The 27,732-nt window shown below is 41.0% G+C and overlaps 1 protein-coding gene across 2 annotated transcripts in view; it reads right to left on the reverse strand.

The window, feature by feature from the left end:
• GYS2 (glycogen synthase 2) overlaps positions 1 to 26,184 on the reverse strand; it is a 41,292-nt gene extending 15,108 nt beyond the window's left edge. The window contains exons 1-8 of one of the 2 annotated variants that reach the window (XM_079303781.1): positions 25,991 to 26,184; positions 25,374 to 25,599; positions 16,872 to 17,053; positions 14,176 to 14,367; positions 13,512 to 13,697; positions 5,026 to 5,170; positions 820 to 937; positions 291 to 411 (exon numbers count right to left, since the gene is read on the reverse strand). In XM_079303781.1, coding sequence (XP_079159907.1) covers positions 291 to 411; positions 820 to 937; positions 5,026 to 5,170; positions 13,512 to 13,697; positions 14,176 to 14,367; positions 16,872 to 17,053; positions 25,374 to 25,494 — 1,065 coding nt within the window. In that variant the 5' untranslated portion in view covers positions 25,495 to 25,599; positions 25,991 to 26,184. Of the gene's footprint in view, positions 1 to 290; positions 412 to 819; positions 938 to 5,025; positions 5,171 to 13,511; positions 13,698 to 14,175; positions 14,368 to 16,871; positions 17,054 to 25,373; positions 25,957 to 25,990 lie in introns of those variants that run through there. The other variant, XM_079303782.1, reaches the window with a different exon arrangement.
• Positions 26,185 to 27,732: the final 1,548 nt, after the last annotated feature.

Below are 27,732 nucleotides of genomic sequence, written 5' to 3' on the forward strand. Positions count from 1 at the left end.
GCAAACCATCAGGGTAAACTCTAGAATAATATTTTCATTATTTCACTCTAAAAACCAGGGAGGCAACCATGCATTAACTTCTTGAATTATATAATCAATTATTTTTAAATTGTCTGAAATGATCATTATTCTGATGGCTCAGGAAGAGAGCCTCATGGAAACTGTGAGTATCCCATAATTACTTTCCTATAAACCAGAGTATTGGAAGGGAATTCTTGCAGGTGATTTTCACAGTATGGTCAGTTTGAGCATAAGTTCTATGCTTTCAACAGCTGTGTAAGCTTTCTTACCCTCAGCAGAAAGTTTAATCTTGATAAGGCTTCTAGAAACATATCAGCTCCTTTGTTGGAAAACTCGTATCTCCCAGCAATGAAGAAAAACAAGGTCTTGTCAAGATCGAAGTCAAGGTGGCTGAAAGGAAGAAAACAGACAAGAACAAAGTATTTCTCAAGATACAATCAAACAAAACATACAACAGCTTTCTAATCTGGAAGAACTTATTATCCCAAGAGAAAAATGAAAGTGAGGCTTTTCTGCTGTGCTTTAAATTGGACTATCTTAATCTGACAAACTGCTTTTTGGGTAAATAACAAATAGATCAAGATCTGCTGTCTGATACCACAATCTGTTAAAAGCAGAGTCAGATCTGGTGTCTAAAATTCCCTTAGCTTCTGACTGAGAAATCCCAGACAGATATTTGAATAAGCTGGTTTCAACATTTCCACTCCTCTGTGAAGTGCTTGTTAGTCCTCCTGCTTTGGTTCTTGCTTTAAATAGCATTGGACAAGCGTTGCTAATGTTTGAAAAGTAAAAGCATACCCATAGAAATGACCTCGAATGAACTCTTGGATCCTAGCCTTGTACATGGAATGCAAATTCTGAAACTCATGCATTGCTGAAAATTTCTTAATGTTCAAGCCATTTGGGGTGACAACATCTGGAAAAGCAGAGAAAAGGCAGAGGTAGACATCTTCAGAGTCAGAGAAATCTTTAAGGAAAGAACCAACGTGTCTCTCAAGTTCACATGAGCAGGTTATGTCACTGTGTTAAGGGGAGGGAACAGCACTGCCTCCACAGCGCTCTTGCACGTGGCTCTCTGCTGTCTGCAGCATCAAAGCAGCTTTCACCTGCCCTCAGCACCGGGTAGACCCCACCCTTTTGTCCTGTCAAGACTCCAGCAATGTCTCCATTGAGCTGTAAGTTTGTTGTGCAACTTGCCCTTTACCTCTTTATCCTGGGTATCACTGCTGCCTGCTATCACTACAGATTGAGAGCCCTTGGAAGCAGTAACTGTGCTATGCATGTGTTTGCTGCATGGCACAAGAGATATCCACTCTATCAGAACTTCTGAGGATTTATCAAAAAAGGGAGCATATAAGAAACCTTTATAAAACAGCCTCTTTTTTTTTTTTAGGTTGCATTTCTCCTAAAAACAGCCATGGAATAGTATGCTTTACATTTTTATTGCTGCTCTCCCTCCAAGATCCCAAAGAATCTTACAATTAAAATTTGTTCATTTCCAGCATTTTAAAGGCAGAGTTTTAGGATATACACAGAGGACAGGGACTGAAATTCAATCACTCTTAGCATTGCTGGTACATCACAGCAACTGTTCAAAGGCTTGCCCTAAATCCAGTCCCAGTAAATGGAAAGAACACCATTTTCTGTCCCTTGAGCTGGGTTATGAATGGAAATGAAAGGGAAGGCCAGTTCCTCAGCAGATGTGTTTCATGGCAACACAACTGACTGAAACAGACCTATACTAATTTATGATGCTTGCCTGACATTATGCAAATGCCATAGCCATTTTTAATTCTTCTTTGAAATTTACAGTCTGCTTCAACAGTATATGTGTTGCCCTGCCATGTAAGTGATCTCTGATTAAACTTCCACCTGTAAAATGTCCTCAAACACACTAGGTTAAACTGCAACAGATAAAAATATAACCTTTAGTAGTAACCATGAGATAGCAAGTCTTGATGGATCTTGCTGGAATACCACTCTTGAAACTAAAGACCAGGAAATCTTTACTTGTTAGGTACTTAAGATTTGGTTTTCAATGACAAAACAGTCATGGAGGACCTGAGGAGAAAACTTGTGCTTTTACCTTCTCCTTCCCAACACTTAAGAATTCTCTCAAAGATCTCTGGGGGAAGGCAACAGAGCAGAAACATCCTCCACTGTCTTTTGCAACAACACATCTTCTCCCTCCTCTGACCTGTTTCTTGCTCTGCAGGGAAGAACTGGCTCATGCAGGACAAAGCCTTGAGGCTCCAACCACCTCAAACCTTCCCAACACAGCAAGAATCCCTTCCCTGGGTATTTCTGGCCAGCTTCCTTCCACTCAGACATTGATTAATCAGGGACTTTTGCAGAGTCTCACCCACCAGCAGCAGCCTGTGTATAACCTACACCCATTTCCTTTTATTTAACTGCAGCTTCATTTACCCTGCCATGAGGATTGGGACTCAACCCATCCCTTGTGTAAGGCTTTGAGATGCATGACAGATGTGGTGGCACAAAGAACCCAGTTCACTATTTCTGCAATATTTTGAACATGTGTGAGGGATGAAGGGATGAAAGAGGGCTTGGTCCCTATGCTAACTGGTTTGATTTTTTTGTTTGTTTTTTTTGTGTTTTTTGGTTTTGTTGTTGTTGTTGTTGTTGAATGAAGTAACAATATTTTTGTTTGAAAAATGGTCCCAAGTAGGTCAAAGCAGAATGGTTTGACTTCTGCAGTTTTAGGAAAAAAAAACTGGTATTGATTTAAGTAATATTAGCACAGAATGAAGTTTTCTCTTGAGAGATCACTAACATTCAGAGTTGACTTGCACTTTTTCACTTTCCTTCTGTGATTTTGATCAAATATATAGAGACAGGAAGCCCAGATCTAGAACTGATACCTGAGTCTCCTGGGATTTTGATTCAATCTTCTCTACTGATAATGAGAACTATGTTCCATATCTGAGTGAAAACATTAGAAATCCCGTAACATCAGTTTTCAAGTCACAAGAATATAACTTATCATCACTGACAGAATCTTGCTGGATACACCAAAGATACTCAAGCTTTTGATAAATAAAGGTTTGGTAAATTGTTGATCACATAACAACTGCAGCAAGTGGGAGCAGCATAATGCAAGCAGTCATTCTGCCAGCTTTGGATTGGCCTTTGTCCTGCTGCAAAACTTCTCTATGCAATCAGGTTTATTACATTTTAAAGGGACTTGTCCAAGTGATGAGATTTATAATTTAAATTATAATCCAAGTTTGATGCTCAAGAGGAGTAGCAGAGACAACTCAATTTAGCATGTTTATGAGTTATTTTTAGCTAACAATTTTGTTACAAAATCTGTGTCTCAATAAATGCAAACAAAAGTTAATTGTGCCAATTCAGCATCCTCCTTTTAAAGGTTTATTTTTAAAGTGGATGGAGAAATGTACACATGCTTTCAGTATTCATGTTCCTTCTCAGAATTCAAGTTTAATGACCTACTGAAGGATTGCTGGACTTTCCAAAAAATCAATGTCCATGCATATTTCACAACTTCAGAGAGAATAAATAGTGTGAGAATAGGTTCCTCCACAATTTATTTGTGATCTTGGATTCAGAGAAACTATTAAAATACTTATTTCCCTCAGAAAATGATTTCCACTTAAAGTAATCTCTTAGGATTTAGGGTGACAATTCCTACTGAATTTCTTTCTAGCTATGTCAACACGAAGCATGACATGTGTCAGTAGTTTTTTAACCCAAACATTAAGTATATTTACATGGTTTCTTCAAAGTTGCAAGAATAATCACAAAAAGCTCAGGCCTGTGAATCTCTGTGCATGGAATTCTCTTCAGCTTCAATTGATGTTTTATCTGTGAGCAGTCTGGAGATTTTCTTCCCCAAATTAAACTGGATTCAGATTCATTTCAGTCTCCTAAAATCCCAAAACACAGACTATGATTTTCAATGGCAGCTGTGGTGGGGAGAAGCCTCATGTCTATATAAAAAAGCTTCAAAAGTCTGATTTTCAGAGTGCTCTGCACCCTGTAAAAATTGAGACCTTTCAGAGATATCCCAGTTTAAATGACTGAACTTCAGTGATGTTTAAGACATGGCCTTCATGCTCAAAATACAATGAAAAAGATAATCTAAGTCTACCATGCTACTGACAGCTCGTCAGGAATGAGGCAAAGGATTCCATGAACAGCTCTTTTGTTGGGTTTAGGAACCACAATGTGGCTTGAAGCATTGAAGTTAACCAGGATAACAACCTCAAACTGTAATTAGCACTGCAAATCAACCAATAACTCTAAAGAAAAAAAAAAAATCCCAAACAAACACCAAACAAAACAAACAAACAAACAAACCCAAAAAACCCCAAACATGATCACAAAAAAAGCCCTCAAAGAAAAACAAAAAAACCAAACCAAACCAAACCAGGAAAATAATTTTGAGCATTGTTATATTTTAAATAACCAAGATCCAAACACACCTGCTAAACAGTCTCCAAAACTCTTGTGCAGTTTTTCCCTCATGCTGCTTACCTGCAGATGGAGTACTGGGATTTATCCCTATAAAGCACTAAGATGATTTAAAGAGAATTTTGGTGACACATCAAACTGGGATCATGACCTTACTCAAAATCTATGCATGGAACAGGAGGAGGTTTCTAAGCTTCATATTTTATGAGACAAATATCAAGAGGAAAACCAGACAAATTATTGGGCACACAACTATTTTTCAAACTCTACTTGTTGGCCTAATAGAAAATATTTTATCTATATGAAGCTTATCATGGTTCAGTTCTAAAAGCATGGAAACCCTTCCAGAGACAAAATTCCTGAAGTTGAGGAGCCCTGGCAAAAAAACAGCCTAACATCCATAGAAAATTGGTTGATCCCTGTAGCACAGCCAGACACACCTATGCATGTGTTCTTTCTCTTCATGTTTGCATACCTGTCTCTATTATGTCCATTCAGGCTTTCAAAGGAAATACAGTAAAATAAATAAATAAATAAATCAGGTCTTACCAGGGCTTTTCTTAAGCATGTGCTCTGCCTCTGTAGCTGTGATCTGGGAGACTGTGGTGAACACATGGGCACAATGCACAGATGCCCGTTCCATACAGTACCGATGGTAAATCTGCCTCTCTCCAGCCTCCTTGTCAATGTCAAACTGTTCAACAACAAAACAAACAAAAAAGACACCTGTGTGACACCACCCTCAGACTGTCTCCTTCAGGGAAGGTTTTTCCTGCTAGGCTCCATTTCCCCAGGGAATGAAAAACATATTATTATGTTGCTGTTTTGTCCTTCTGGTTTTTGAATTATTTTATCATCTTCAAGGAGGTCGAAAGAGCAAGAGAGTTCTCAGATCCTGCTTGTTCCTGAAAAAATGGCAGCTCTGCCATGGAAGGAAATCTAGATTAATGTTCCCATGAAAGGTAAGGCTCTGTGGAATTTGGCCTGCTGGCTGGCAATGTATCATGCTGCAGCTTCCCCTGGTTTGTTGGCAAATTTGGGAGAGCAGGGAGATTGCTGGTAGCTGGGAGAGAAGAAAAAAGAAATGGGTATGAGGACAGAACCTGGGGACTTGGTAGAATGGTGGGAATCACAGGTAGGTGAGAAAGAAATGGAACTGTGGTGGAGAGACTCAGTCACAAATCCCAAGGAAAAAATAAAATGGAAAATGAGATATTTTCCAACACTCAGAGATGTTCTTCAACTTTACTACTGTTATTTGCTGCTTCTTATATTGCAGTTTGAACTCCCTTAATTTTTAGAGGCAGATGCAAGTTAAACTGCTAGATAAGACATTCCAAACACCCAAGTATTTCTAAATCACCTTTCAATCTTGCAGCTACCCTTTTTTTAACTGAGCTTATGTTATCCTGATGCAAAGAAAATGCACAATTCCCCTGAGCCCACGCTTAAAGGTTCAAATGTTCACTAAGTGTCCACTGCAAAATCGCTACAAGTAGTCTAAAAAAGGTGTCAATGCTGTCAATTAAATGACAATCCTCTTAGTCTTCCATGATGTTTCACTTCTGGAAACAGAAGTCTTGAGCCCCTAAGGTCAGCAGCATGGGCACCCAATGGCCTGTGTGAGCTCCATGGAGGGTGACAGTGACTCCCAATGAGCTCTGTCGTGATCGCTGCCTAATGCTGGCTGCACAGCCTGACTGATTGCATTTGACTGTGTAACTTCACTGACCATAATAGATTTAACCCTTATCACAGGCAGGGCAGACAGCACTTTCTATAGTTAGGACTGTGTGACCCTTGCCATGGCCACCTGCTTTCAGCACTCCAGAACTTGGACAGAAGCAAAGCTATTTAGACTGTGACCTGTCCTGCAAAGCTTAATGCTGGTACAGAACATATTGTGAGAAAGCTGATGCAATGTGAACCATTGCAGGGAACTAGAGTGAAGCAAACAACTTCTTATTTTCACTTAGATAGGTGTAGACACAGTAGATATAAAGACATCTTACAACTGCTTTGCTGAGAAAGTTAATTGCTTTTATCCACTTTAATTCTGAAGCACTGCTACCCTACTTCATGGGAGTGGGAAAAGTGGCTTCCACTGTGTTAGCTGGAAGTGCCAATCTAACCATCCTAGTGTGACCAAAAGAAAGGAATCTTGAAAAATCTCAGCTGAAAACTTCCAAAGAAACTAGATACTTTATTTTGGTATTGATGATCCTCTGTATCAAGAGCTTTTTTACATTTGCAAAATATAATTTACCACGTAATGTGCTAAATATTGTGATACCATTTCTCAGTTGTATCTTCACATATCGTATTTTCTGCATTCCCCATAAGAATTTTAGAGCATTACATACAAAGGATGATATTTTCTCTAGAATATTCATCTCATTTGCCACAGAAGATGAGTGGTAGAAAGAGCACAAAGAGAAAAATAAAGGGGAATTCATTTGGCTCCTTATAATGTCACAGCATTATGCTTGGCTTACACTAAACTGATTCACAAGCAGCTCTTAACTGCATATTTGATTGTTCAAACCATTCTGTGCAAAAAAAGATACAAAATGGGACAGTTCTTTAGCATGCTAGACAAACACATGAATAGGATGGGCACAACCACACAGTCAGATCTATGCAAGTTTTTTAAACACATCTGGCTTGCTATTAAAAATACTTTTGAAATTGCTGGTAAAACATCAAAGGGCTTTTATTCTCTTTTCCCTTTCTGAGCAAGAATGAGTTTTAATTACAAAATGTGATTAAAAATTAAATCTGGGACATGCTCACTAACTGTGGATGAACACTCCCTGTAACACTGCTGGGACAAAGGTTCATAAAAAGATTGTGAAGCACTATGACTTATTTCTAGCTAACTATTATTTCTCTGATTGCATGAAGACTTTACATATTTAACACATATCAGTGCTTATTTCTTCATTGCTAGTCATTTTTTCCATCTTTTATAAATGGGAAGCATTTTATTTTGTATGTGCTTGTGGGACTTTTGGCAAGTTTTTGTAAGGTACTTAATTCTTCATCTATTGGGAAGTACAAACAGAGGTTACGGGGCTCTCACATTTCATTTGCTCCCACTCCATCAGATTCCAGCACCAATCAGTAAATCAAGACCTTGACTTTTGACCTCAATGTGGAGTCAGAACCGTGCACTTCTGAGCAGGCTAGACAAGTGACTTCAGAAAAGAGCCTTAGCCAAGTTGAAGGGCAGGTTAAATGAAAATTACCTGAAGAGACAGTGCAGGTGACAAATTTAAGCCACCTAGCTCTGTGCAAAGACAGCTGAGCCTGCTCTGACAATCTCCAGAGTTAGAGGATGGCAGGGGCACGGGACAATGTGCTGCATCCAGCATGACAGCAGGGCAGCTCCTCACCCCCAAGCCAATGTTCCTGCTCAACACTGGGCCCTGCTCTGTGTCCAGCCCAGCTCAGGCACCTGTGAACTCTGTTCCACATCCCTCGTGCTCAGCAGAGCAAAGCGAGATACCCGTGACGTGCATCACGCCTGCTTTTGTTCCTCTGCTGTTATCAGCAAATGGGAGCACTAGCAAAGCCACAGATCACAGCTGCATCGAGAGAAAAAAAAAACATCTAAGCCAGATTCTGCCTACAGAACCCTTTAGGGCAGGAGAGGCTCTTAAGATCCTTGAGTCTAATCATTTCAGTGCTATTTAAAAACCCACAACTTCAATATCCACTTCTCTGTGAATTTACTGGAGGATCCTCTCCTTCCCTGACTGGTAGAAACCAAGCAGATTATTAGAGTGTACAAGATGGCAAGGATTAGAAGGGGAAATGACTCCTTTGTAAGGTCACTCCAATCTCAAAGCAAAAGAGGAAGATGTTCCACAGGTGTAATGCTTTGGAGCAAAAGCTGCATTTTTTGCAGTGCAGTCCTGAGGGAATATTACAGTTCATTTCTGTCTTTTCCATGGATCCATGCAATGAGCACAACATCTCATTCATGTTTTAAAATTCAACATGTTAGGGGGCACTGCAGGTAATCACTGAGCCTCCCAGCATGACGTGTTTAAGACAGCTAAGATGAACTTTGAATGAAAAAGAAGAGAATATTAAGCAGTTATGTTTTTTCTGGAAACAGTCACTGAAGTAGTAAATCCAAATCAGCCTTTCCTTCTTCAAAATTATAAAGAATTGCAAAGTGTTTCCAAAACACAAGAATAATTTGAGAGTGGAAAATGAGGTAGGACTATGTTAGCCATCTAAATACTTGTCTGAAAGAAAGACAAATTATTCGACACAGTCTACAAACAATCTCTAGATACTGATGTTAGGCTATGATTTCCTAATGGAAAAAAAAAAAAGTATAGTTAAAGCCAACAGAAGTTAAACCAATACAAACTCAAATTGGAATTAATATATGTAATTTTCTTAAATAAAACATTACAACACCTTTGCAAAAATAATACAGACTACCCTCACCATTCAAACCTTACCTCACGAGTGGATAATATTGCTGTAAGTATTTTATAACTCAGATAAAAGGTACAGGCCTGATACATGAAATTTTAAACAGAGATTGAAATAATCTCTCTTGGTCTTTTAAAACAATGGTACACTCAAGTTCAAATTGATTCTGCAGGACCAAGGAACAGTCAGAGACTGGTTTGAAGTCCAAATTCCTCACCTGCTAGAAGGTAGAATGGAAACATTTTTGTTTCCAGCATAATCTCACTGGCTGCCACTGTCTGAATTAGGTAGGAACTACTCCCTTAAATCCAGTTTACATCAAATTTACCTCCAATTGACTGTTGCCTTGTGCAAAGAGAACTTTCATTCTGGTATAGCTCTGTCAGGCCAAAAGAGAATAAAATTTGCACTTCCTGGCTTAAATCAGATTTCCATCAGCTGCTCTGCTGACAAAGTGGATTAGCTTTGTGTAACAGTGAGCTCGGTGCCAAACTGGACAGTACAGCACTAAGTGGAGTGAGATATTCTCAGCAAAAAAGCTCTTGACTATCCATTTTCATGGGATTTTTAGTACTTTTCCTTTTAGACTTCTCAGGAAAGGATTTTCTACCACTTTGAAATGGATTCAGCTGCACCTGCATGAGGTGAATGAAAATGTTCCAAGTTCTATGCAGAAGTGTTACACATCAGCAGGGCAGCCTAAGGAAACAGGCAATGAAGATTATGATTAACCTTTTTTTCCTTTTCCCTAGAATACTTTTCCCTTAAAACTCAAAGTGATTTTTAAAGTAACAAGCACTGGAGGCTGAAGCATACAAACTTCTCCATGATGCCAAGCCAGTGGTCTCAAAAATCATTTCAGATGATGACCTCTCAGATGAAATTCCAGGTTAAATCATTTCCCAAAATGAGCTATCTATTCACCTAGGAACTTGTCTGGATCATCAGTGTCTCAGTCAATTTATGAAAGGTGCTAGTCTGTTTAAAACTCTAGAGGGATGAAAGGATACCAAAAAATCCCCATGCAAAACAAGCAAAAAACTAAATCAGTCCCCTTGAACAATGGGAAAAACAATAACATTAATATACTCAATCTTCAGCTGAGAAGCCAATTCCTCCTGAAGAGAGAAAGGCTCCACAGACTCAGAGATTTTTTTCACAGAAATTCCTAACTTTTAGCAATTTCGGTTCAGTTTATCTTGGCAACGAACAATCTCACACACCAATGTAAAAGCTACACTGGCCATGGAGACAATGGGATAATGCCCTGTTGGTTGGACTATTTAGACATACAAAAGTTCTTAAACTTCTTTTGGGAATCCAACTCATAACAAACCCTGCTTGTTTTTGAAATTAGGAAGTGTTGAGTTTGGAAGAGTTCAAGCCAGTAACCCATAGGTCTAGTGAGCAGTCCCTGGCCCAGTCATCTACCCAGGGCTCTTCAAATAACTAAAAGTATCTTAAAATAAAGACACTGCCAGTTACTGTACATGTCACCCCCTGTTTTGCTCTTTTGGTTTTCCCTCCCTTCCTTTGTCCAGGATGAGAATGAATTAAATATGAATCTAGGTATTAAAATATGCACTAAATAACACAACAGTGTTACTTCTGGTGGTCACTGTGCTCCTGAGCACCTGCTAAGAGTTTAACACGCAGGTTCTCACTGGAGCAGAGGGAGATAAATTCCAGCCACTCCAGATGAACTGAGTGAAAACTGTAAGAACAGAAAAATTGTATCATTAACTACAGAATCAGTAAGGTTGGAAAAGACCGCCAAGATGACTGAGTCCAACCTTTGACCAACCAGCACCTTGCCAATTAAAGCACAGCCCTGAGTGCCATGGCCAGTTGCTAAGCTGTAATGCTGCCTAAGAACCAGGATCCCATCTCTGAGGCAAAGAGCAGATGGCTCAGGAAGAGGTCAGTCTTACATCCAAAATGCACCCTCCCATCTCCCAGACATCCACAGCTCTCCTCCACTAGGCTGACTGGGTTTGCAGAGCCCAGAAAATGTCTTCTTACAGATGACAGGCTGACATGTACCCTAGTTTTAGTAGCCTACAGTTCAGGACTCTACTGTTCTTTCATCTTCTAGCCCTGCTTATCTCTGGGGATGGTTTGACAGAGCACTGGGAGAGTCCTGCACTGTGTGGGCAGTGTAGAACTGTCTACTAGGCATCCTAACTCAGCATTTTGTGGGCTGTGCTGGGGATTCTAAACAAAGACATGAGGTTTCCTCTTCTCTCTGTGTGAGCTGTACATGCTGACTGTGTCTAGGCACAATCAGGCCACGCACTTTCGTTCTGTGCTGTAGCCATTTGCCTGTGACACAACACATCCTGCAGCTGCATCTTTGCCCCCATCTCAGCTGCTTCTGGTGGGAACTGTGCCTTAGCTGTGAAACACTGGGCAAATGTGAGAACTGCATTACACTTCAAAGGAAAACATTTATGCAACAGCACTGAAACAAAAAACCCAGCTATTTTATTCTGGGGTGGGAGGGGGTGAAATTCTCTAAAAAAATATTGCTTCCTCTAAAGATTAAACATCAGGAAGCCCTAAAGAATCTTCTTCACTGACAAATTGCTTGCTTGACCTAAACAGTTTGCTGATAGAAGGCAATAACAAGAATATATCTGAAGATCTAGCTCTCTGATATTTAATTAGGGTATTTGAGCTCCTTGTGTTTCAAGTGACTTTTAAGCCAAGGTGACCTTTTCACAGCAAAAAAAGCCCTCATTAGATAGCTAATTTTTCCAGAAAGAGTTTTAGTACCCTATAGAAATATTAAACAATGTTTTGTGTAACAGTTTGACGTCATTTCCTCTATTAGCACCTTTAAATGTCAACCCAGAGAGAGTATAAAGCACTACAGCCTAGAAATCCACAATTTTCTTCCCTTAAATATTATGTACAGCAATTTAGAATAATATATGAAATTGATACTTATGTTTAATTCCACATACTCATAGATAAAATCTGAATAGACATTTTTATATTTGTGACATAGCTGATGGTTACCAATGGGATTTGTGAGGCTTTGCAGGAAGGACAGTGCCTTCACACATAAAGATGCCCATGTCATGTGTGAACAGAAAAAAAAATATAGTAATACTATGGCCAGTTTATAAATATATTAAACTTTGCAGGTTGCCTCAGATGTGAGATCATTAGCTTTTCTTTTGAGTACACAGACAAGGGTGAGGCCCCGAAAAGTCATCATGAAGAGAAAAAAACAGCTGCTTTGAGAGAAAAAAGACAACTTTCCAGACTGCTTGCAGCTTACTCAATTAGCCAGAATCAAACCATTCTACATTATGCATATACACACATAAAGAGACTTTGAGGGAGCAAGAATGTCTGGACTCCTACACAGCAGGACTGTGATATTTATGCAGCCTTATTAATGCACCTTACAACCATAACTAACTTTGGAGACTAGGAGAGATGATTTACAAGGGCTTGGAGTGACAGGACAAGGTGGAATGGCTTCACACTGACAGAGAAGAAGTCTGGATTGGATATGATGGATAATTGTTCCCTGTGAGGGTGATGAGGCCCTGGCACAGCTTGCCCAGAGCAGCTGTGGCTGCCCCATCCCTGGCAGTGTCCAAGGCCAGGCTGGATGGGGCTCTGAGCAACCTGGGATAGTGGAAGGTGTCCCTGCCCATGGCAGGGGTTGGAATGAGATGATGTTTACAAAAAAATCCCAAACCATTCCATGATTCTCTGTTTCTGTGTTCCCCAATGTGTCAAGCTTCAAACATCCAACTGAAAATTACCAACCATGTAATTTTCTTCAGTGATTTTAGCCAAGGAAGTGCATGAACAATGTGGTTCTTTTATCTAACTCTACCTTCACTAAATGCTGGAATGGAAAAACCTCTTGAATTCAGGTTTGTCTGTGACTATATGAGAAATCCCAGATCATGCAAAGTACCCTGATGAGAGCAGTGCTAAAAACATTTTGGTCCTTGAGACATTGGCTTGTGTTATGCTTTGAGTGGAAAGAGATCAGTGCAAATCAAAATCAATAGACAGTTTACACAGATTCCAAGACACACAGGTGGGTCGTTTGAACTCAGAAAATACTTTCTACATTTGCCAGTTACAAATTAGGCTTAACCTAACCTACAGACTAGGAATTATTATGGTGTGTAAAAATTATGAAGCTGGCTGGGGGGAAAAAAACTCAAAACAACCATCATCCACTGTAATTCCCAGGTATTTTTCCAAGACGAGGGCTACTGGTTATTTTTGCTGCAGTGTTAGATTAAGAAGTGTTGTGAGGCTGCACCTGAAGGGTCAGATGTTGGCTAGAGCTGAATAGGTTTTACAAGTTTCCACTGAGCTTTCAGACCTATCAGATGTCACAAAAGCACTCATACCTAGGCACCTCATGATCTTACAAACACCATTTCTCATGATCTGGAATCAACAACCAGCTGTGGGTCAGTCACCACACAGTCATCAGTGATCACACAAAACAGAAAATACAATAAATGGTGCAGCACAGTAAGCAGAAAGGGAGCCAGGAGATGATTAGCTAGAAAAACCAGAGAAGAATGAGAAATGTCTCTTACCTGGTCCAGATTGTTGTAAAAGTCAAGACTGGCTGCACACAAGTATCTCCCAAGCAGAGTTGCATGGGTAGTAAAAATTGTGGCGACAGGAAGTTTCTGGGATCGAGACAGGATTAAACCCACTCCTGCCTGCCACTCGTGGAAGTGGGCAATTATATTTGGCTTGTCATCAAACTGACAGGAAAGCTGAAAATAGAAAGAAATATATGAAACATACATACATACATACATTATCCTGTCCATCATCTCAGCCCTAGAAAAAACTTTTCTATTTTTTTTGTTTGTTTGTGAAGTCTTCTGTGTGCTTGCTTTCCTTCTTGTGACAAAATAGTACAATTTTAAGTAGTCATGTACCTTGATTTCCATCAGCCCTAATCCTTAGCCCAAGAAAAACCTGTACCTCTCTAGTCCCTCAGAACAGACTCCTTTCTAGAGTGTCAGAGGGTTCTGGCAAGCACAGTCACTCAGACTCCACACTGGACAGCCCCACTGCCCTTCTTCTGAAAAAATATAGCTAAATGACCACTTAATGTTTAAGTTTAAAATACAAATTTGATCAACATTGAGTTTAATATCCTAAAAAATCTTTGTTTCCAAACTGGAGAAGAGGAACCACATCCCAAGGCAGTTTTGGTCTGCAAATCTCTAGATTTAAAAACTGTACCTCTTTCAAAAACCAGGCTGTTAATGATCCAAAAATCACAGCATCGTTGGCTTCTCGGTCATGAAAAGGGATCCCTATGTTGCTGGCTTCCCAAAATTCACCTTTCCACTTGTCCAGGTTCCAAGCTGCTGATCCTATATCAAACAGTAAGACATATGGGCTGCCCTCTATCAGCCATCTTCCAAAAAAGACCTAGGGGAAAGAGGCAAGGATGAGAAGGATAGAAAGAAAATGTTAAAGTGAATGTAAAGGCCAGTTAGCACAATGATCTTCATCCATCAAATCTGAAGTATTTCCCACAAAGAATGTGAGTTCACAGTCCTACACATCCAGGACTTGGAGTTTCCTTGCAAAATACATGGAGTAATACTGGGAAAAAAAAAAACAAAAAACAAACTATAATCTTTAGGGACAATTTATTTTTAAGACTTTCATTTTAGATTTTTATTGCAATAGTAACTTCTTTTCCATGACAGGCAAAAAAAAAGTTAGGAAGACTGCACTTGCTTGAATAATTTGGTCTTCTTATTGAAGGTCTTCTATGAATAAGAAATTCTGTTCCTATTTTAAAATTATTATTACCTTTCACTCATATTTGTCTCCAGTCTTTTGCTATTCATGCTGGATTACTGGGGAGAGGTTTTGTAGGACTGATGCTTGGTGTCTGTATCTACCATGACACTTCCTTCTTCCCAAGCAGCACAGAGGAGAAGGATTCCACTTCCATTTGGAAGAGTGGAAGGATCAATCAGAAGATATTTCAATACCTAAAATCACATCAGGCTAAAAATGCAGCTTTCCTGCTCTGCCTCCATATAGTGAAACATTTCTAAGAGTATTTACTCTTACTCACCAGCCTGCCTAATGCAGCTGAGCCCACACTACAGTCTGCAAAGTCAAATTATTTCACATTAAATCTGCCATCAAAACAGCTGGGACCTCAGGGGTTGAACCCAACCCTAATGCTAAAATGAGTTGAAGAAAGGTCAGGTCTTGAAAACAGGTAAGATAAAAGCTCTTGACCTGTTTTCACAAAAAGTACAAGGCATAACAAAGACAGGTTTGCTCCTTTTCAGTCCTCATGTATTTATTTCAGACTGTCCAGATTTGCTATTCAGAAAAATGAGGTTAAAAAGCAGGGAATCCAGACTTCATCTAAATATGTGGTCAGGTTGTGGCAAGGAACACACCTGACCTGAGAAGTTTGGAGGCATTCCTAGGTCCCCTGGTTTAAAACCATCCATTGTGATGCATAAGCAAAATCCAGACATAAATGTTAATAGGATAAGTGCAGCTCCTGGAAACTAGAGCGTCATTATTGGAGATCAAAGCTATATTTGACATCCCTGGGACAGATTTGCTGCTGTGTATGAATACTCCAGCAGCACCATGCACATGTTGGGCTGGCAGAGGTGGCTGACTAAATTGCATCCATTGCTGGAACAACATAAAGCATTGCAACCAATCTGCTCCAGAACTCTTCAGCTCTTTTCCAGACAAAGGAGTGTTACAGAGGCAACATGGAAAACTTGACCAGTCACCTATGAAAATCTGATAAAGATAAGAAATGGCAGATTGGACCTTTCAATTTGAGCCTGTACAATGCAAGCATCACTCAGTGTCCCCAGCACTCCCCCAAGCTGTGGCACTCATCCAACAAAAGACATCTGCATACCAGGGCAGTACATCCTAAGAACAGCCCAACTGCTCTTACAAAGGGACACAACACACTGTCACTGCCACAGCCCAAGAAATTTAGGAATTTCTACACTGAAATGTGTTAATCCCCTCAGCAACAGTAAGAATGCTTCCCTGCTGCTGCCTCTCCATGCTCTCCACATCTGTTCAGCACATATTATGAGCAGATAATTTTTCCTCCTGCAAACTGGAATCTCTGAGGCACTCAACACTGAGAGTGCAGGTGAATTCTACATCTCTGATGAGGACTTCAAGAAAGGAGGTCAAATTTAGCACGAGTTACCTTCCACCCATTTTCAGATAACCAAAGCTGCCTGCAGCTTAGTAACTGCCCATCAACACAGCAGATAATCCATTTCTTTTGGCAGGTAATCTGTATAGAAAGAAGTTTATTTCTACTTCATTGTTGGAGAAACTGAGCCTCAGAAGGGCTATGAGATCACACAGAAAATATTGGTTAAAAATTATATTGGAAAGAAAGATGAATCCACTTTTTGTGTCGTGGTTTAACCTCTCTTCCAGGGAACTGACAGCTGGTTGCACTGAACTGAGGAAGTGGATCCTTTGCCACCTCAGTGCTTTTCTCAAATCCTTTTCTGGTTTTCAGCTCAATATTATGGTACACTGGAAAAATTGAGAGCTAATGGAACACTCTTCTCATTCCCATGCAAGAATGTGAAAAGGGCTCAAAGTAAGGTCATATTATATCTAATAAAATCTCACCGTACTTAGAGACCAGATAAATAAGTCATTAATCCAATTAAGCAGCCTTGCAGATAAATGACTGTTAAAACCCCTAATTGGATGAACTGGTTCTTCCTCAAAAATAACCTTTAATGAATTGACTCTGCTGTTCTAACAGTGGATTCCGAGCCTTTCCCATTGTGACATTGACCAGGACTGCTGTGTCAAGTGGAACGACAAGAGCATTAACCCAAACTTTAATCTCCTCAGAGTCAGATTTGTTGCCCTGGGAAGCAGCAGCACATCTGATTTACCTGACACCCTTGGCTTTTCATGGTGTCCATTGCCTTCTTAACTGCAGGGTTTGGAGGTTCAGAGAATTCCACCTGAGTCTTCACATTCTGCTCAAAATAGGGGCCAATCAGGAAATAGTTTTCACCCCATTCATCTGCCGTAGTTTTGGCTTTTGTCTGGATCACAGTGTAAATGCCTCCCACTGCAAAGGAAGATCACAAAGAACAAAAATTAGAAAGGGACACAGGCCACAGATCTCTGTACTAAGCTCCAACCCACCTGGTGATCAGACACTGCTAGTTAAATCCCTTCACCTATGCAGGTTTTAAGTGAAGTCCAGCCTCAATCAAATAAATAGTTCAGTCTTTTAAATGGTATCAGAACTTCAGTTCAGTTGAGAGATTAAAATCCTGGGCCTCCTACTTGCACTCTCCCAGGTCTGATCTTGATTCTGCTGCATCCCAAGCACAGTCTTCTGCTTTTGTTTTATTGCCACAGTTATAATTTTCAAACCTACTTCTCATCACATGGTAAGAACTGAGCTTGCTTGATACAAATCACTAAGAGAAATTGAGGAACTGATGGATTTCATTGACTACTGGCTATAAAAATGGACTTAAACTGATATCCTCAAAGCATAAGGATGTATGTTTATAAAGACAAACATATCTTGTTCCATTTGGAATGTAGCCTACACTGACAATATAAATGTCTGTAGCATCTTTCACCAAAATATGGTCTGCTTTAAAAACAAATACAGCATTCAAATGTTTAAGAGCATCCAGCAGCATTCCTTGCCAAATCAATACAGATCTATCCAGTCTTGCACATGGTGTGCAAGAGTTCCTTAGCTGCTCTTCCCCACAGTTTTCCATAACCAGCCCTGGAATTCACACACTGGCAGGGCAAACCTGCCTTTGCCCCAGTCCCCAGACATTACACACCACCAAGTCAGAGGAACAACAGGGCATGCTTGAATCCAGCAAAGGGAGGGATGGCAAGGGAAAAGAAAATCTGAACCCACGCAGCTGCTGCTACACATCAGAGACAATGAGAATAGCTCCAGCAAGGTGAGAGAGAGGGAGCTCAACAGGTACAAAGAGCAAAAGAAACACTGCAGAAGGGACTGGTGCTCCTACATAAAATTCTCTTCCTCCATGGAATGTTGAAGCTTTGGAGGTCTTTGGCAACACTTCCAGCAGTGATATCAAAATCACCTATGGAGTCAGCACTGAAAGCTGCCAGGGATTGAGAGCTGGCACTCTAGGCTCACCCTTTTAAAGCTATTGGGATATCCACAGGTGCCATTGCACCACATCCAATTGAATTAAAAACCTTGAGAAGTTACCTAATTCTCCTTAAAACTCTGCCACTGCTATGTACAATACAGCACCTGAAGTTGCTCAGCATTTTGGGAGATTAGATCCCTGATTAATTAATCTGTATCCCCTGACAATTACAGAAAGCCTTCTGCAAAGCCTGCTGTTCTTGAAGCCCTGAAGAGCCAAATGACAGAGGTACAGTTTTAATTATGCTCCTAGAAAAGAAACTGTTCACTTAAATGCCTTTTCTCTACAAAGATCCCATTTGTTTTGAATACTGGAAGGATCCCTAGTCTCAATATTTTCACATCTCAGGATTCTAGGTATTTACAAAGAGAAAAAAAAGTGCAGTTCCAATGTATGAGCTTGTTAAGTAGAATTAGTACAATAAATTATTACCCTTAATAATTTAAGGCCTTACAGATGTCTGTTCCTAAATGAACTTCAAGAGTTTTACATCATGTAGACATGGAAGTGCAGAAGGAAACCTATGCATAAGACTATTATTCTTCCCTCCAGCAGGGCCAGAAAGCTTGAGAATCTAATTTATAGTCATCATATCTTCCATGGCTGCTTTGGACAAGGACTTAGAGCAATCTTAGATAAATAACTCTCTATTTTCCCTCCAAGTCCCTCTGTTCACAAGCTGAGAGAGTCTATTTGAATAGCCTGGATTCAGATAAACATAACATTTTAATTATATGAGACAAGTCAGAACATTCAACCTATAAAGCAACAGTTACTGTTTTTATGGCGTGGTAAATTCATTATAGGACCATAAGGGGCTTCAGTCCAAAATGGATAAATATGAGGCTTGATAGAAATCTTAGTCATGAAACTGGCTGGTTTGAATTGGCAGGGATACAGAGCTTAGTATGAGGGAAGATTTTAGTGATTTTTTTTTTCCATGGTGATCCAGGAAAAAGAGAAAACATGACTTGCAGGATGAAAGCCACTAAATGCCATGATAAAGCTGTATATTCCTAGAGTGAAGCAAAGCTCTTTCCCCCATCCCAGGAGTGTGGATCAATCTCTTCCATACTGCAAAGGGTTCAACACTGGGATTGGCAATGTAGCTGAGCTTCCACATCATGGATTTGAAGAGAAATGAGGAAGCTGCAGCTCATGGGCTGGGCAGAGCCTGGACCTTTGCACAGCCAGCATCTGAGTGTTTTCTGTCCACAAGGTTATCCTTAGGATCCCTGTGTGCCCTAAAGGGCCAAAGATGTATGGGAGGCCCCTTATGGGGGAAAGGATGGAGAGTGTGCTGTGCTCTGCTGTCATAATCTGCTGCACAGCAAGGTAAAAAACATTTCAGGGCACTGTTTTGCCTGAAATGCAATGAAAAACACTTATGGTAGAATCCAAAGAGTACATTTTACAGGCTGTTCAAACTCCTCAGAAGGTAACTGTGATAAAAGCAGTGTTACCTGGCCCCCAGATCTGCTTTTGTCTTCCTGTTACTGTGGAAATATGACTCACAAAGCATGTTGGTGCAAAAGGTTTAATTGACAGTGGAGGGAAACTGCAAGTGAAACTATGTATGTAGGAAGTGTTGGGTATAACTTTAAAAAGACATCTTGAGAAGAACAGAGCAATGTCTAGAATAATGTATTGACTTCTGAAATTACACTTCCCCATAGCAAACTCAAGGAACACATTATATATCTTTAAGAGGTAGCTTCTATATGCTCAGTTGCTTTGAATTCCCTAAAAATACCTGGTGCCAGTAAGCAAAACATTACATATCCCACTGAGTAACAGAGTAGGGGTTTACATATTCACCTCACAGAATTCTCAAATTGCTTCAACAATTTGGTAAATCTTCTTTTTCTTCTCTAAGGCAATGGTTTAGGTCATATTATAAACACAAAACTTTTCCAAACAACAAGGATGTACCAAAATGTTGCAAGTTTCCCTATGCTGCCTCTGAAGTTTGAAACAGGGTAAAAACAAACAAGAAATGACAAAATAAGAAACAGAGAATCAGTAGAGATCAGAACAAGAGAACTGGTCTGGAATATCACAGACAAGGGGAATTACCAGTAAAATGTTTATTCAGGAATACTTTCATTTTCTGATGTTCAATAAAATGCTTTAGTCAAATATATTAAGTTCTAGTAATTTAAAAACATCCCTGAAAGAAATATATTTCTATTATTTTTTCTTAAAACATGCTTAAAACCTTTCCATCAATAAATGAAATCAAGTTTAGAAGGAAATCAACAACAAATATTTCCCCCATGTATCCCTTTCATTCTTTCTCCTTTTTTTTTTTTTTTTTTTTTTTTTTTTTTTTTTTTTTTTTTTTTTCTAAGGGAAAAAATATACTGGCCCAGAAAGGCGAGCTAAGATATTTGGGAAAGAAGGATCTTGTTAATTTAAGGGAAATTTCACCTCTTTTTAATGACCTCTTTAAAAATACTTTCTCAGAAAATATTCCATAGAATTATTTTAATGGTCTAAGCATTTTTATCTATGTTACCACTACTGTGAATTTGTCTCAAGGAGTTCTCTGCATCACTCCAGCATTTTCTTTTTCTCTTGTTTCAAGCCCTGCTGCATTACTTCTTTTGTATATTTAAAATTCAAGCAGCAGTTAGAGCTTGTCCTCCCACCCACCCCACGCTGCAGAAGGACAGAGGGAAGGAGCAGCAGAAAGCAAAAAAGAGGGAGTGAAATAGGAAGTGAGTTATGGAAGTGAGACAGAGCTAAGTGGAGATTGTCACTGATCCTTTCCCACACACCTCTGCCACTCAGAGAGAGGATCAGGACGATTCCAGTGCTCTGCAGCTTCTTTGCCATACCCTGACCAGGCCACTCTGAGGGCATTAAATCCTCCCTGAGAACCATGAGAGCCACAGGATCCATGGGAGCAGCGTGACCCCAGGCTTGGGATTCAAACTGACTTCACTGCCACAACCACTCATCAATTACATCAACTGCTACATCCTTCTCCTCAGAATGTGTCTTTGGTCTGCACAGGTGTGATAAAAATTTGGGTTGAACTTGTTTCTAGCATCTGATTGGAATCTGATTGGTTGATTGTCTATTGAGGTACCATTAATAAAATCAGGTTGTAAAATGTGTCAGGTGAAAAAACAACTGGCATCTTCAGCCAGCAGATATTTTTCCTGTGGTTTTTTGGGCTATGTTTGTGGCCAGGACTCCTCAAAAGGCAGATCCCCACACTCTTTGAAATTCTGACATATCCAAACATATTCTGAAATAATACTGAGCTGCTGAAATTTATGACAGATGTCCACAATCAAGAAGCTATTTTTGTGTGCATCATCCCCAGTGCACAGCATTTCATTTGGAATTGATTTGACATTGATATTCCACCCCACTCTATAAATGCACAGAGCTCTGAGGCTGTGCTTATGCCAAGTTTATGCCAGCACATCCCCACTCCTCAAAGGGTGTTACTTCAGCTGTATCACAAATTACAGTAATCACCTTCTCCCAAGGAAGTCTCATCATGGGAAGACATAGAGGAGGTAAAATGCTGGTCCTACCAACTTCATGGGATTCAGTATTTCATTTCCAAAAGTCCAGTTTTTCACCACAGAAACTGAACCAAGATCTCTGCTCCAGGGAGAGCTGAAACAAGTTTTGTTTTTAGCACAATCTTCATTCCAATGGGGATGGGGAAAAAAAAAATTGAGATTCATACACCAGTGACTCTTGAGCTAAACTGTTCACAGCTGAATGATGACAAAAGCTGGCTTTTTGCCCAGCAATTTTTAAGCATTCTTCTACTTTCTATCTAAAAGCTGTGACTGGTACATCAAGGGATACTAATCTAAATATCACTGGAATTATTTTCAAGACATCTTTCTAGAGAAAAGAGCAGATCTTGAGCATTCTCAGCCCTTCTAACTAATATATCAGAAAACCCACTTCAGACAAACCCAACTCAGGCACAAAATCTTCATAGCTTGGTAGCCACTACTTTGCTGCTGCTGTACTTAAAGCTTTTTTGGGTCTTCATGCTGTGGAGGAAAGAAACCAGTCCTTTTTTCCACAGCTATATGACCAGACCTGGCTTTACTAGAACATGATGGCCAGGAGAGAAGAGTTAAAAATGCTTATCTCCCCCATGATTACCACCAGATTTGTAGCATTGCAGTGGACTGGGGCCCTTCACTGCCTGCATTTTTCCCCTTCTGTCACAGAAATACTGTAGATCCACTTCACAAAGGGTTTTGCCCATCAGGGAAAAGCCAGCTGAAGTGAGGCAAGTCTCACAAAACAAACTACACATTTCTCATTTCTTTGGCAGAAGACTTTCAATGCCAGAGGTTTTCAATATTGTCTTTGGTTTAAGTGGCAAGTTCCCTCTCATATGACTTGAGGGAAGGGTGAGGCAAAGTGGCACTGGCAGATAAGCCTTTTTTATTTCCCATTTTCTCCTTATCTTTCCTTGTTCCAGACAGAGAAGAGTGAGAGCAGTAACTGAGAGGCCAATGTTTTCCATGCAGGGGTTGTAACTTAGCACAGGCTGCAGCCAGGACAGAAAATACAAAAATGAACCATGGAGAAGTAGAAACTCTGCCTTATTAGAACATGTGTTAAATGATCTATCCTTAAAACAAAAGGAGAGACAACTTCCCTGTTCCAGCTGCTGACAAAGAAGAGATGAGACTCTGGAAATAATGGATACTTGTAGATCTCAGAGCCCTGAGTTCATACAACCATATTGTTCTTCCCTATAGCTGCACCTGATGCCTCAGTAACAACCAGCACCATCATGGAAATCCCAGGGAATGCTTGCTCCCCATGGGCAGCTGGGCACATGAAGACCCTCTCCCTCTACAGAATCAGAAATTGAACTTCAATTTTCAGGACCCCCTCACCATCCTCTGGCTCTGAAGAGGTTCAGCTCAGCTGTAAAGGTTGTTGGTTACAGTGTGGGGAGATGGGTATTCACCTGTGAGCTCTGCTATCACATTCCTCACAGCAAAGAGGACAATTCAGCCTGACTGTCAGTGCCACAAGAGAAATGGAGGGATTACTAAGAAGCAGCATTGGCCAAGGAGGAAATGTACCCAAGCACCTGGTGATGCACACAAAATTAACACAAAGACTGGGACTTGCTCCTGTGGGCAGCAGCAGCTTTACACCACCTCAGAAATGCAAAAAAACCTTCAGGCTGTGCTCCTCTGACACACCTTTGCATTGTCAGAAAGGAACAAAGAAACCTTCATGTTAAATGCTCAAAATTAGCTTGTCAGGAAATAAATCTAGCTAATGTTATCTCTGTGTCAGGAACATACACAGTAGCAGAAACACTAAAACATGCAGCAGAGCTAAATCTGTGTGCTCAGCTTATTTCATCAAATGAACAATTACTCCTGCTAAAGGAGCTAGGAAATATACAGTACAAGCTATTATTTCCTAAGCCTATGTTCTTCTGTGATGACTCTCCCTGTATTTTGCTGTCTGCTCTCTCTCACAGCACCCTAACATTTTTCCAGAATTGTTTATATAAGTTAGGTCACCAGGGAACAGTTCTCACCACATGACTTATATATTCTATTGCCTGGGAAATACAGAAAAAAAACCCTCCCAAACCCTCAGTATCAAGAATTTACCAGAAAAATAGGCTGAAACAGGCTCATAAAAGGGGTTTTGCACAGATGTTTCTAGTAGTGATTGGTTAATGAAAAGTTTGCACAAGGTCAGATTCTAATAAAGAAATTGTTTTCCATGGTTCCTTCAGCCCTGTCTGAATATATGGGCTTGCAAAGCAGTGTAAGCAAAGGCACCTTATTTTTAAACACACTGAATAAAATTGACTTTATTAATATTAATTTTCTCATAAAATGTGTGAATAGTAAATTTTAGCAGTGTTGGTTGATTTGGCTCCAGTGAAGTCAGCTAGAGTTCTATGGATGAATAAATTATTCACTACATTTTGTCCATGCTCTGGGAAAATCTAATTGGTTACCTTCTCTTAAATGTCAAGTGTGGTATTTACAATTACTGGGTTCAGATGACTCAGAAAATCTATATGCTGTGGAGTTCAGAGAAGTTAGTGAGAACACCTGAATTTCCTAGATTTCTGCTGCCATCTGCTTGCCAGAGCCTTACTTATCATGCAGACACAAAAGAGAATGCTGCATGCTCCAAGGTGTGGTTTTAGTAAATTAACTCTAAAAGCTTGGCTGGAACTACTGAAAAATAAGCCCAAATGGATTCAAACTGCCAAATCTACTCTGTCCCACCTCTGGGTATTGATAGGGGTCACCACTCTGAAAAGAGCAATGCAAACCAGCAGAAATTATCACAGAACAGTAATTCCAGTTTCCCCATGGGGATAAACCCCAGCACTGCCCATTCTTCTCACACACATTTCCCCTTTAGAGTTAAATTCATAACAGATTACAGTCCCCTCTCCTGACCAATCTCTATTTATCTGCCAGGACAATAACACACATGGGGTCAATATTTTACTCATCCTAATACTAACTCACTTTTGCAGTGAAAATGGAAGCTGGCAGAACTACACCTACCTGAAAGGGGATGATTTGATGAATGAATTAGAAATGGAGGCAGGAGGATTTTTGCCCAATAAGCAGCCTGCCCTTTGCCTGACCAGCAGCAACCAATGAACAAATGAAGCCCCTGTCTGGCACCACCTGTGTTTGCAAAGAGCAATCCAGAAGAGTTTCAGCTGGTACACAAAGGCTGCTGGTCATTGACTCCTGGGTTTTGTTCAGTGGCTGTAACACAGCTCTATTTATTTATACCCCTTCCAGGCCTGGCCTCTTCTCCACACTGCTCTAGAAGGCTGAGGGGGGACTGCCAAACTGCTCTGCATCTGATCCCTGTTTTACAGCTCATCTCCATGCATGACATTCTCAAGTGAATTTGCATGGAAGGCAAAAACTAAGTATGTACAAAGCAATATATATATATCTTCAAACTCAGACTTAGCACTTAGATGTTCAAATCCCCTCTCCCTGGTGGTGGAGCACAAAAAGACACAGAGACATCCTGGCTCTGCCCATCCCACACAAGCCCAGGCAGGTGGAGCCCACACTCAGCATGCACAATTACACACCTGCACTTCTTCCAATCCAGCAGCTCTGCAGCCCTCTCCCATCTCCCTCTGAATGCCTCTCTCTCCAGCCCTTCATCCCTCCCTCCACTCATGAGAAAACAGCAACACTAACCCCCAAGTGTGGTACAAACCTTTGTTGGTAACTTCCCAAGAAATTTCAAAGAGCAACAAATCCTCCACGGGCAGGTCTTCATCCTCACACTGAGGAAGCCCATTCAGAGATGTCATGGACAGGGATCTCCCCAGTGGCATTTTCTTCAGCCCCTGAGTGCTCACCACACAGGCCACAGCAGTCAGCAAAGGTCCAGGTCCCGTGGCAGGGCTCTGCAGTTCTGGTTAGAGCAGTCTGCCCGTGTGCTGGGATCCCAGGAGAAAATTATTCAGATAGCTGGGAGCTAATGGGTTTAAACTGTCTGACCACCAGCATTAAATTGGCTCAGTGAAATCCTCAGGGCTTGAGAAGCAGCTGCTGGGAGAGGTAAGAATTTAAGACTGACCTGAGAAAGGTCTCAACTCTTTTGGGGCCAGAGCTCTTTCTTTTCCTTCTCTCAGGGAGAGGTAAAAATGGTTTTAGCTCCTGAGCCACCAGCACCTCAGGAACAGTTGACATTGGACTGTTGTAAAGTCAGCACCGCCCTGAGCCAACTCCAACAGGGAGGACACTTTGAGTTCACCACCTGATTTGAGTCCAGCCCCTGAGTCCTCCCCTCGAGACACACCCTCCCCTTACACCCCGGAGTTTTCCTACCTGCTGGCCATCTGCAGGAGTCAGACTCATTTTACACCATGTCTCTCGGGTTCCTTGCCAGGTTAAGTGCTGTTACCTCTTCTTTTTCAGTTCAGCAGTCTGGGAGCCCGAGTTTACCTCATCTCCTACCTCCACAATTATTCACAGCTCTGTTCCCAGGACGCTGCATCAGCTGTTGGCTGCTTCAGCAGCTCTGCAGCCCTGCCAGCTTTTACAGAGTACAAAAGCTCTACCCCTGTTTTGGCATGCACTCTGCCCCTCCTTGCAGGCCTGTCCCTGACTTTTCACCTGTTTTGTTTGTTTTTTTTTTTTTTTAGTTTTTCTGTGTGACAGGTCTTTCCTGGCCTCTGGGCCCATGTCCTCCACCCAGGGAGCTTGGTGAGTACTAAGTCAGGGCACAGCATGCCCGTCTTCTCCAGCACAGAGCTAGGATGCTGAAAGCAGTGAACACACATCTACAGAGATGGTCCCTAACTCACAGCCTGAGATCCTCACAGCTCCCCAGAGCAGCTGCCTGCTTGCCAGATCCTTATATTGCACATCTGTTTGAGAAGCCAGTGCTTCTAGGATAGCTGTGCAAGCTGAATCTGATTCTGAGCTTAGAGCACAACCTGCCCAAAACCCACAGTGCAGCAGGGAGCAAAACCTTAGGGTGAGCTCCAGGACATTTCTGTGGAGAATACCACTGCACCAGCAGGCATAGAGGGAAAGGCTCTGAGCTCACCTAAGGCAAAACAAGTCCAAGACAATTGCTTTAGGAGACAGCCAGCCCATCAGCATAGTAGCCTCTTAGACATAATACATAATGCATGGCACAGCTGAGCCTGCCTTAAAGACTACCTACCCTCCAAAAGACTTGCTCTTCCACTTCTACACTCTGTGCCCTCTCTGCATTCATAGCAGTCAAACCCATCCCTGAGCTGCTGGGTGCAGCTCACTGAAAAAACCTAAGGGTGCAGAAAACATTTTTTGCAGAGTTAAGAACTGGAGCTGTCTCAGAAAAAAAAAGCCTTGGACAAGTGTCATTTTGTCTAAACGGTTTGAGTTGTCTTATTCACCAGTTTCTAAAAAAAAGCCTGGCTGAGAATCATTATTTTTGGAGCAGCTGTGGATTTTGCTACCTGGAGTAGGTTGGAAACCAGATCATCCCATAGCAAAAATGAGAAACCAGTAATGCATTAAGGCTCACTTTATTTCTGAACATCAAATCTGACCAAGTCACACTTCTGTGCTTTTCCTGGGAGAGTCACTCTGAGGATGAGGCCTAAAGCTGCCAGGTGAGCAAAGGCCATCTCAGGTGAGGAGTGGAGAATAGAGAACAAAGCAGCTGACCAGTCATCCCCACCCCACAGGTTTTCCTCACTCTGTGTAAATGAATGCACAGAAAACTTCTTATTTTTCAAAGTGACAGCTGCCACCCCTAAGAGTGTGATCACCCTCACTGTGAGTAACCACCAGGAGCTGCAGCATCCCCAAGGGAAACCTGATGGATTTCTGGGTGTGTGGGCCCCATCCCCACTGCTGGCTGGGTACCACTGTGCTCTGCAGGTCTTCACACAGCTCTCAAGGTGCTGAAACCAAAACTTCACATCAGTTACCTCTCCAGGGACCACAGAATCACAGAATGGTTTGGGTTGGAACACACCTTAAAGATCTCATTCCACACCCTGCCATGGGCAGGGACACCTTCCACAAGCCCAGGTTGCTCAGAGCCACATCCAGCCTTGGACACTTCCAGAGAT

Source organism: Erithacus rubecula (genome assembly GCF_903797595.1).
Source record: "Erithacus rubecula genome assembly, chromosome: 4".
Taxonomy (NCBI): Eukaryota; Metazoa; Chordata; class Aves; order Passeriformes; family Muscicapidae; genus Erithacus; species Erithacus rubecula.